Source organism: Pyrus communis, chromosome 6 (genome assembly GCF_963583255.1).
Source record: "Pyrus communis chromosome 6, drPyrComm1.1, whole genome shotgun sequence".
NCBI classification, from domain to species: domain Eukaryota; kingdom Viridiplantae; phylum Streptophyta; class Magnoliopsida; order Rosales; family Rosaceae; genus Pyrus; species Pyrus communis.
Window position 1 is genome coordinate 15729598 of NC_084808.1, and position 11512 is coordinate 15741109.

Sequence of the window (11512 nt, forward strand, 5' to 3'; positions counted from 1 at the left end):
TTAAAATTGAACACAAACAGTACTTAACGAAAGTTGACTTCATGATGTACGATAAACGGATAAGAATTGATGTCTAAGATCTTCTTATTTAAAATTATTGTAATTTTAAGTACCAACCAGGCCTCATTTACTCATCAAAATGCAGAGAGGTAAAAGAGAGGGTTATTTTGAATATCAAATAAAATTTCCAGAAAAACAAAAGATGCAAACAAATTCAAAACCCAAAAAACTGCAGAAAGTCAGAGTCAGAGCCACTTTGAAAAGTTTTGAAAAGTTTCCACCACTTTAAATTCATCCACTGATTGATGATTCCCCCACACCTTTCTTTTCCCTCCAATCAATTGCGCCTTCCCACTCTCTCCCCACGCCCAGAGCACTCCAACCCCTCTCTGCTTTCCTTCTTCTGTTCTTGCTTTCGCCGGCAAAATCTCACCTTCCATTCACCGCCATAGCCGGCCAGCTCAAAAGGGTACCGAGATTTCGCGCATGAAATCGAGTTTCCGCAGGCGTTTTGGCCCGACCCAGTTACTTTGAGATCCGGATCTTCGCAGCAATGGTTGCAGAGCCTTGGATTTTGAAGATGGGTAACCAGGTAAGCTCCAATCTCAAGCACGCTCTTCCTTTTCAACCTTCGAAAAAATCATCAGTCCCCAAATCTCAACCCGCCGCCGGCGCCAAAACCCAGAAGCAGACCGTTGGCATTCTCTCCTTCGAGGTCGCCAATGTCATGTCCAAGACCGTCCATCTCCACAAGTCTCTCACCGACTCCGAGATCTCGAAGCTCAAAAACGAGATCTTGAAGTCCGAGGGAGTGCTCAACCTGGTCTCCGCCAACGAGGCCTATCTTCTCGAGCTCGCCATGGCGGAGAAGCTGGAGGAGCTGAACCGGGTCGCCGCCGTCGTGGGGAGGCTCGGGAAGCGGTGCGTCGAGCCGGCTCTGCAGGGGTTCGAGCATGTCTATGCCGACCTCGTTAATGGGGTCATTGATGTGAAGGAGTTGGGGTTTTTGGTAAAAGACATGGAGGGTATGGTGAGAAAAATGGAGAGGTATGTCAATGCTACTTCCAGTTTGTACAGCGAAATGGAGGTTTTGAATGAGTTGGAGCAGGCCACCAAGAAATTTCAGCACAATCAGCACGAGGAGAGCAAAAGGGCTTTTGAGCAGAAGCTCGTTTGGCAAAAGCAGGATGTCAGGCATCTCAAGGATGTCTCTCTTTGGAGCCAAACGTATGATAAAGTTGTGGAATTGCTCGCCAGGACGGTCTGTACTATTTTCGCTACGATTCAGGCTGTTTTCGGAGACTCTGTTTTGAGCAAGGACCGTGTTGGGTTGATTGGTGGAGCTTCACCGCCTACGGTGTCTGGTCAGATTGATGTGAGGAGGGTTTCTCAGGTGGCTTCTGAGCCGTTAAAGAGGGTTGCTAGTAGGAAAGATGGATTGCATTCGGGTCCGGTTGAGAAGCCTGTGGTGCTGAAAAAAGGGTCATCTTTTAAGCCTCAGTTTGATTCGAGGAGAGGTGAATTTGGGGCGTTTCGAGCTGAGGATTTGAACCCTCGGTGCGGAGCAAGCCCCGGGAGGATTTTCATGGACTGCCTTAGAATGAGCGGTACAGTTGATGATGATTATGGTGGTGCTGGTAATTATGATGACAGGAGTAGCCAAATTTCGGGTTGCAGTGTTGCAAATGGCGGTTTAAGGAGAGAGTATCCGAACCATTCGGGTTGTTTTAACCGAGCACAAACGGGTGTTCACAAGTGTGGCGGAACGAATGGTGGTGCACTGTTTGGTCCCAAGAGTAAGTTAATGGTTTATGCCCCTCCTTCTACAGTGGGAGGCTCTGCTCTAGCTTTACATTACGCAAATGTTATAATTGTTATAGAGAAGTTGCTTCGATATCCTTATCTAGTCGGCGAGGAAGCGAGGGACGATTTGTATCATATGCTGCCAACGAGTTTAAGGATGGGTCTGAGGACTAATCTCAAGTCCTATGCCAAGAATATGGCCATATATGATGCGCCTCTTGCACAGGATTGGAAGGAGACTCTTGACGGAATTTTGAGGTGGCTTGCCCCATTGGCGCACAACATGATGAGATGGCAGAGCGAGCGTAATTTTGAGCAAACGCAGATTGTTACGCGCACAAATGTTCTTCTGCTTCAGACATTGTATTTTGCTGATCGAGAGAAGACGGAGGCAGCTATTTGTAAGCTGCTTGTTGGGTTGAATTATATATGCCGTTACGAGCATCAGCAAAATGCATTACTGGATTGTGCAAGTAGTTTTGATTTTGAAGATTGCATGGAGTGGCAAATGCAATGCGGGGCTTCATTTGTTGATTGATTGGCTCCATTATTGGATTTGAAATCGAGAAGGCGGTGGCTGTGATAAAGGAGTTCTTGATTCCAATCACTTGGATAAACATGTAGATGATAGTTCAACAGGATGTGAATATATCAACGTTTTGCAATTCACACTGAATACTTTGCCCGCTCAAGATTTGATTGTTGTATTTTGTTGCAAGGTATGTGAAGCTTTGACTTGTGAAGTACATAATTCTAAGAAAAGTGTCTTCTGTTGTAGAATTGTACATATGTTGTTGTAAAGTTAATGCTTCTTCTTTGATTATGCTAGATTATGTGCTATGTGCTGAAAAATGAAAGAGAACAAATAGAGTTTTCGATGCACGAGTGCAGTTGTGACCTGTGAGGCGCAAGTCATTTACGATTGTAAGGAACTTCCAATGAATCCAAATGTTGCATTTGCAGTCTGCAGACCTCTGTGAGTATGTATGCGTGTGGGCGGGGTAACGAGAACAACTTCTTTGGGAAAACCTGCGATGACTGAAGGTGCCTCGTTGCACTCAAAAGAAAGCATCAATGTGCCGTCGGGTCTGAAGCCGTCCTAAGTCTACAGGTTGAATCTTGTTTTGCACACTAGCTAAAGATTTTATGGACATGACGAGTATTGATCTGCCAGGATGTTTTCACCCCCGCCCAATTCGTTTGTGTTGTTCTTTTTTTTTTTTTTTTTTTTTTGCGACATTACTTTCATATAATGTATATCGGAATTACTCTGATTCTTAAATTCCCCGCGTCTAGTAAACCACGGGTATTGATATTCTTCCAGTTACTAACTTCCTCAGTGCTCCCTACTACATGACATTCCTTTCACGATTCATGACTTCCTTCGTTCTGGGCAGACAATTTTTTTATTTTTTTTTGTTTTAGGGCAGAGGACAACCAAATTCATTGAACGAGAAATGCCTAATACAAGTACAACAAACTAGCCCAATAAAGTGATAGCCAAAGCCCATTCGGCAAAAAAAAAGCAGACAAAACAAAAACCCAAAGTTGGAACCAGCAAAGGCCGACCGCCCATCACCTCGCCAGCGACCACAAAGGTAATCGCTCGAAGAAAACCAACTCTGCTTTGAATTTGACGAAAGAATCGCACCACAAACCAACCAGCAACAAGGAAAAATCTCTAACCAAAATTTGCCACCAATTTTCGGGAAATAATTCCAATGATAGGCCCAATTTCAATTTATATACAAAACATAAGATTTTAAATATCCGTTTATTGGAAATAGTTCCAATGATAGGCCCTTATAATAAAATTCCAAACTGCTTACTTAGTTCAATTTCTCAATCAAAGCTTTGTCTCGTTTATTTAATCTCACTTATTGTATGGTTGCATCTAACGAGACCTATGTACCATAAACAGGGATCAAGCCATTCGTAGTTCACATTTCCAAAAATTCAAACCAAATCCAAATATATTCATTTAATCCAACATATTGTATTAATATTCAAACCACAGCTATTAGGTCTCAAAAGCATAATGAGAATAACGAAAGTCGCATAAAAACACAATGTTGGCTCCCTGGCCTTGAGCCGCCGCACCCGCCGTTGCGGGTGGTGGTCGGCCGCCTCGGCTCGTCGGAAAATTCATCTGTTTCTAAAAATTCTTAAAAATTACAAAAATGAAGATCCCAAAGAGTAGAGCAAACTTTATACCTAAGGCCAAGTCCAATTTGGCCTGGAAAGGCTCCAATTTGCCTCGAACCCGCCGGAAACCCTTGAATTTGGGTGTTCTTGATTCAACTCCAAAACAACTCTGACGCCCCAACCAACGCATGAGCTTTGTTTCAGGTTTCAAGGGGAGTCTACTGGTGGTAGTAATTTGATGGAAACATTTCAATATTTGGGGAATCCCGAGCAATGACCATCGCACCCACCGGTGTGTTTTTCCTAATTTCAAGGCCAAATCTATTTTTTTTTTTTGGGGTGTACTAGGAAGAGGGAACCATTGGGTTTGAAGTAAGGATCAATTTGACACGCTTCATGTCATCTAAGGTGCCCGAAATCAAAAGATCCGACCAGGTCGGGTTGTGTGTATAATCGGGTCGAAGGATTCCCTCCTTCTTCCTTCTCTCCTTTCCTCTCCTTCCTCTCTACCCCCATTGGCCATCCCCCCTTGATTCCTTCCCCCTTCTCCCCTTTCTATGTTTTTCTTTCAATCCCCATCGTCCATTTTTGTTTCTTCCTTTCATCTCAGCCACATATGTGGCATGCCACATGGCTCCAGATTTTCTAGAGCCTTCTAAAGATGTTTAAAATTACCAATTTATCCCTAACTTTAAACGTTAATAACTTCTTCGTTCTAACTCCGTTTAACGAACGGTTTGCGCCTACGCGTTCGTGAGATCGAGCTCTATTCAAAAATATAAATTTTGACCTCGAAAGGTCTACGTATTTTAAATAATTAATGTCCAAACTTTAAACCTCGTAACTAGTTTAATTTAAAACTAAACTTTTATGAATTAATATAAATTCTCAATTCTTTTCACATATTCATAATTATGAATATCCAATTCATATATTTAAATTTTTCCAGGGTATTACAAATTGGTTGTGTTATCCATCATTAAATTGATAACATGGTGAGTGTGAAATCTTTATGTAGACTAACGTGTAAGCAACATTTGCCCCACGTTGACAAAAAACTCATCAATTTCATGACTAATTAGATGTTCAAAGAGCAATGTAAAAAAAAAAAAAAAAAAAAAAGAAAAAAAAAAGAAAAAAGAAAAATCTAGAACTCGTCGCTCACTTAAAAAACAACTTTAAATGTGAAGGGAGCGAAATACGGTTAGTTCAAATCTCATTGCTCAATTTAAAAACGACTTCAAATGTGAAGGGTGTAAAATACAGAGAGTTCAAATTTAAACCTGTGTGGGTAACCAAAAAAAAAAAAAAAAAAAAAAAAAAAAAGATTATCGGAAAGAATAGGTAGGCCCATTATCCTAAAAGTTTCTGGACCAAGGCCTGTTGGCTGCAAGCCCAATTTAAGGCACCACGTGGAATTGCCAATAACTGCCTTTGCGTTCCGTTCAAATCAATTCCTCACATTTCCTCTTCATTTTCCCTTCCTTTCCCACATTTTCTCAGCAACCAAACGGAGGAGGATCAACCATTTCGAACTTTCACCCTCACACTCTCCAAACTCCGTCGCAAAACGACGTCGAATCTGCCAACACCGCTGCCAATGAGCTACAGAAGGTTCGTCTTTTCTGATACGAACGTGTATTATATATCAGGATCGCGAATTTTAACAGCTTCAGCATTTATTTTCTCTGTGAACGCAATGTTGTGTTGCTAATTTTATTATTAATTTCGAAATTTATTGGTTAGATCTTGTAATTAGCACCAAGTAGGAGCTCAATTTTAGATTATCTGGCCTTAATCTTGGTTTACTTTAAAAATGCAGGTTAATTTATTTTGGGTGTTGCTATCCACACACCCCTTTTTCCTCTTGTAATCAAATTTATCCGATGAGAGGGGTGTGTGTGAAAGGTAAAAAGGGTTGTGTGGATAGCACCACCATTTATTTTATGAGATTAAATACTGATTGGATTTAGTGTTGGTTTAATTAATTTACATGTTTAGGATAGAAGTATTGCTAATAGTCCGGATTAGTCGGAAGGAAATCTGTTAATAAGGGGACAAGGTGTTGGTTTGCAATTTGTGTAAGGTGAAATTTTGAAAGCTATAAGCTGTGATCATCATTCCAGATTCCGATACCTTAGATTTGTGTTTGTTGTGTTTCGACAGTTGTTTGGTACTTGCTTTAAGCATTCCTAGTCCAGAAATACTAGAAACGTCATGCTTTTTCTGTTGTTTCGTACTACTATTATGCGTTTATTAACTTTATTTAACGCGTTAGTTTTTGTTTAATTAGAAGCCCTGGCCACAAACCGGTGCTAGGAAAATTTTAAACTTCATTTGCACGGTCACGTTTGAGTATTGTTCAAGGTAGTGGTGTCAAGCCCTAATATGTTGTAGTTTTGAGCCAGTATTGCATCGTCAAATAATTAGACATATTGTGGTCCCCAGGTACATTTGTCTAATACTTAACTATGTTTGCTCTTTTTGTAGGGAGCACCGTTCCTCCAAGGCATCCCTTTTGGATGGCCTTGAGGAAGGTGGTCTTAGGGCCTCCTCCTCATACTCCCACGACATTAATGAGCATGACAATGACAAGTCCGTGCAAAGTTTACAAGACCGAGTTGTTTTTCTGAAGAGAGTGAGTGCAATAAAGATCTCTTGACTGGCTAAATTTGTTGCTTTGAATCTTTGTTTCATAAATATCTTAACATGCCTTATATTCTATGAGACATGAAAATATTTTGGGAGAGAGTAATTGAGCATAGACTGAGGCACTAGACACCGCTATCTTGCAAAAGAACGAAGAATTGGATGAAGATCTCAACTATAGAATACAAGCGTAGGAGTGGCTGCAATTGAAGATAAGATGAGAGAAAATCGGTTAAAGTGGTTTGGACATGTGAACCGAAGATCTGCAAATGCTCCAATAAAAAAATGCGATTATGAGACAGAGCTTGGGGCAAAAGGGGTAGAGGAAGACCTAGGAAGCCTTTGAAAGAGACTTTAAGAAAAGACGTGGAGTAATTAAAGATAATGGAAGACTTGACGCAAAACCGAGTGCATTGGCGTTCTAGGATTCATACAACCAACCCCACTTAGTAGGACAAGGCTTTGTTGTTGTTGTAGACACGAACATATCTTTACATAACATTGCATAAGTTCATATGAGCCCTGCTGTTTTAGAAAGTGGGTATATATTCTGTTGCCATAATGTGTCGACTGCTTAGGACTTGAAAAATTGTAGGGTATCTATTCAAGGGTGCTAATAGAACATACAGAATTACAGACTTTCCTATGAATGGTAATAACTAAAATTCATCAAAACATCATGCTTGGTGCATAAGCATGAAAGGGTTCACCGAAATCTGGCCCATATTCAGATGCCTTTTCTGTCTGGTTTTTTGTTGACGGAACTCAGGTCAATCGTTATGCCACCCTGTGAACCAACACTAATTTTTTTGGTCTATGCTGTTATTAGTTACCATAATGTTTTTGAATGCCAACAGGTTTTTGTACGCTCAATTGTTAACATCATTGGATAAATTTCTATGATGCATATATACTATCCTCGAATAATTGTACGGGAATAATCCAGGGTGAGTGCCAAATTGCCTTGAAAACCCCCAGAACATGTGCAATGTGTTCGATTTCAGTACGAATAGACACAGCTTGCTTGTTCACCATGCATAAGTCTACATGCACCTGATCACACGCTTGCTGACTTTTTTACTATTTATATATTCAAAATGTCATCGATTGTCATTGATGTCAATTGATATATTTTAATGCATGCTTAGATTTAGACAAATGAGTGGTGAAGGAGCACTTTGGTGCCTATCTACAAGAATAAGGGCGACGTACAAAATTGCATGAACTATAGGAGTATTAAGTTAATGAGTCATACAATGAAGCTTTGGGGAGAGTAATTGAGCATAGACTAAGGCAAGAGACACGGGTCTCGGACAACCAATTCGGGTTTATGCCAGGGCACTCAACTATGGAGGCAATCTATCTCTTACGAAGATCGATAGAAAGATATAGAGATATGAAAAAGGATTTGCACATGGTCTTTATAGATTTGGAAATTCTTTTTAGGATTTTAGAGAAGAAAGGAGTATTGAGTAGCATAAATCCAAGCTATAAAGGATACGTATGACGGAGCAAAGATTGCCGTAAGAACTCATGAAGGACAAACTGAAAGCTTCCCTATATATTCAAGATGGTATCTCTTGATGTATGAGTTAACCTTTTCACATTGGTAATGGATGAGTTAACGAGATATATTCAAGATGGTATCTCTTGGTGTATGCTTTTCGCAGTCGATATAGTGTTGATAAATGAAACTCAAGAAGGAGCAAATGCGAAGCTTAACCTTTGGAAAGAAGTGTTGGAATCTAAAGGTTTTCGCGTAAGTCGATCAAAGATAGAGTATATGGAGTGCAAGTTCAATGCAAACGAAGGCTCAAATGAGTTAGAGGTGAGGATTGGAGATCAAGAAGTACCAAAGAGCGACTTCTTTCGCTATGTAGGATCTATCTTGCAAAAGAACAGAGAGTTGGATGGAGACCTCAACCATAGAATACAAGCTGGATGGATGAAGTGGAAGAGTGCATCCGGCGTGTTGTGTGATCATCGTATGCCATTGAAGCTCAAGGGAAAATTTTATAGGACAACAATAAGGCCAACAATGCTTTATAGCACAGAATGTTGGGCGGTGAAGCATCAACATGTACATAAAATGGGTGTAGCAGAGATGAGAATGCTTCGCTGGATGTGTGGGCACACGAGAAAAGATAAGGTTAGGAATGAGGATATCTGAGGTAAAGTAGGAGTAGCGGAAATTGAGGCACATGAGAAAAGATAAGATTAGGAATGAGGATATCCGAGATAAAGTAGGAGTAGCGGAAATTGAATGAAAGATGTGAGAAAATCGGTTACGGTGGTTTGGACATGTGAAACGAAGGCCTACTAACGCTCCGGTTAGAAGATGTGATTACGACATAGAGGTTCGGGGCCAAAGCGGTAGAGGAAAACCTAGGAAGACCTAGGAAGACTTTAGAAGAGACTCTAAGAAAAGACTTAGAGTACTTGGATCTAATGGAAGATGTGGCATAGAATCGAGCGCAATGACATTCTAGGATTCATATAGTCAACCCCACTTAGTGGGAAAAGACTTTATTGTTGTTATGCTTAGATTTAGACAGGTCTGATGCTAGATACTGTTCTTCTTACTGAAAGTGAAGTTGAAGTTGTAGTTGACGGTATACTAATGCAATGGTATGGAGTTGGGCAGGGTTTGATCAATCTTTAATCTTACAAAGTTAAATGTTTGATTTGCAGTTAACAGGTGATATTCATGAAGAGGTGGAGAGCCATAATCGTTTGCTTGACCGTATGGTATGCTTCTACGGTTATTAAACGTACTCTACTTGTTAGACGTTTCTTTTTCTCTAGTATTGTTTGTATGTTTGAACTTGTTTGATTATATTTTAAAACCAGGGCAATAGCATGGATGTGTCAAGGGGTATATTGTCTGGAACAATGGATCGATTTAAGATGGTACCTAAACTAGATCTCCTACACGAACTTGTTTTTGCCTTCATCCCTCTCTTTTTTCATTTTTATATATATTTATGGGCAATGGTCTGAGAGATGAAGTTGTTTGCTATGTAGGTATTTGAGAAAAAATCCAGCCGGAGAACGTGTGTACTTGTGGCATATTTTGTGGCTTTCTTCTTAATCATATACATTCTATTTAGGTAAAAAATCATTATTCATATGCTCTCTTACTGCAATATTGATGTTTTTATTGAATGGGGAAGGATATCTTGGCCTCAAAAAATTGTGAATTGCATTCAACTATTCTGATAGAGATAGCTTTTGACTGATGAACGAGTTGTCAGAGGCGAGAATCAGAAGTATCAAGGCGGGTGGATGTAGGTGGGTGAGGGTGTGAGATGCAGATGTTAAGATGGATGTGTTATTATAAGCTAGGATCGAAATTGGAATAAGATGTGTTTTTATTAGTTAATGAATGTGGATTTAGGAATGAGGATAATAATTCAAAGTGAGGGGGCGGCAGTAATCGAAGAGGACAAGAGGAAAAGGTGGGATAATGTGCAATGAAGATCTAAGGTCATGCCAAAATTAGAAAAGAGAAAGACAAAAGGAATAGTAGATTCAAGATAATGGGTAATAAAGAAAGATCATAGACTGTATAGGACCCCAGTTGCTGAGAAAGAGGACGCGTAGAATCATTCCAAAGAAAACGAAACTGTATGGGTATGGAGTTGTATGGATTGTTAAAATGTCTTTGATATTGCAAGCCACAACCGTCAATTGCAGAAAGTTCCTCGATCTGAGGCTTTTATGTAAGAATTCTTAGAACTGATTCCCCTACTTTTAATCGTTGAAGAGGCTTTTGTTATTTTGGGAGTTCATTACTACTCTCCCCATATCATTCATGCGTGGCTTGATGATTAAGTTGATCAATGAAAGGTCGCATATGTTTGGAATCATGATTACGTAATCAAATTGTGCGGTTGATGTTGGTTTGCTGCTTGTTTGCAGGATTCGCAAATACTTCATGCATAGCTGAACCAGAATCGTACAAGCTTTTTATCTCAAATTTTTGATCAAGCGAAGAATGTGGTGCAAATGTATCTCTCTCAAACAGCTGAGCATCTGGAAATACGATCTGAGAGCGATCATCAGCAGGAACATTTTCTGTTTCTCTATATAGAGTATCATGCCCGAAAGGATTGCTCAGCCGCTGGAGCTGAGCTGCATGTTAAATTGTACAGTAACACATAAGCGACATTTGCTTCTCGCTTAACATTTATAAAACCTTACCCTTGCCTGTACTGTTGCACGGTTTTCTTGATCTCACGGCCCTATGTTGTTACCAGAAAGTTAAATGCAGCTCATCGTTCGGTTTGTTGGTTAGGGCGGGGTGATTTATGAGGTAGTCGATGTTGATGTATGGATGTTAATTAGAAATTGATTTACAGAAGGGCAAGTTCTTCGTCGTCGTAAGCGTTGTAGGTGCAAGTGCAACTGACTGTAGGCTATAAAACTTGGCATCAGGGTATGTAAGCCATTTTTGAATTTGGGTTGTTTTTGTTTATAAAATTGTGGTAGTAAAGTCAACTTAGTGTTGTGCCTGTGAAGCGTTATGCTTGTCTCAAAACAACTCCCAAGACCTTGACGGCCGGCCTATAAATTTTATCCCGAGACCTTGACCGCTCAACCACTGAGCTATTGAGGAACAACATGAGATTAAATCTCAGAGAGTTCAATTCCGATTCTCAACCCATTATCAGTATATTAACCTCAAAACTTCTTTGTAGTGACTTCGCTCCATGCCTCATGAGGGGATGCAACATGACTTTCTATACTTATCATTCAGTAGTATTTTTGCACTTGCTCATGATCATGGTTTAAATAGATTGATGTTGTTGGATAATTTAGGTTTGACAATAAATCTAGCTTGAATAGCAATTTTTAGATCTCGCAATGGTTAGCTTAGTGGTTGTAAGTAGTATTGTAGCCGGAGCATTTAAAA

The 11512-nt window shown here is 40.1% G+C and overlaps 2 protein-coding genes across 2 annotated transcripts; both read left to right on the forward strand.

The window, feature by feature from the left end:
- The first annotated feature begins 277 nt into the window (after positions 1-277).
- Positions 278-3143, forward strand: LOC137737673 (protein PSK SIMULATOR 1-like). The gene is made up of 2 exons (XM_068477217.1): positions 278-2522; positions 2633-3143. Exon 1 carries the CDS (start codon positions 554-556, stop codon positions 2339-2341), a length of 1788 nt encoding a protein of 595 aa, XP_068333318.1. The 5' UTR covers positions 278-553; the 3' UTR covers positions 2342-2522; positions 2633-3143.
- Positions 3144-5403: 2260 nt separating this feature from the next.
- LOC137737674 (bet1-like SNARE 1-1) lies at positions 5404-10975 on the forward strand. The gene is made up of 6 exons (XM_068477218.1): positions 5404-5562; positions 6439-6586; positions 9289-9345; positions 9448-9507; positions 9622-9707; positions 10519-10975. The coding sequence occupies exons 1-6, from the start codon at positions 5549-5551 to the stop codon at positions 10544-10546; spliced, it is 393 nt and encodes a 130-aa protein (XP_068333319.1). The 5' UTR covers positions 5404-5548; the 3' UTR covers positions 10547-10975.
- The last annotated feature ends 537 nt before the right edge of the window (positions 10976-11512 follow it).

Bases quoted from the DNA above. Each gene is read 5' to 3' on its own strand.
- LOC137737673 (XM_068477217.1), top strand. From the start codon at position 554: ATGGTTGCAGAGCCTTGGATTTTGAAGATGGGTAACCAGGTAAGCTCC.
- LOC137737674 (XM_068477218.1), top strand. The intron at 9,508-9,621 runs GTACCTAAACTA...TTTGCTATGTAG, and splicing joins CAATGGATCGATTTAAGATG to GTATTTGAGAAAAAATCCAG. The intron at 9,708-10,518 runs GTAAAAAATCAT...GCTTGTTTGCAG, and splicing joins ATCATATACATTCTATTTAG to GATTCGCAAATACTTCATGC.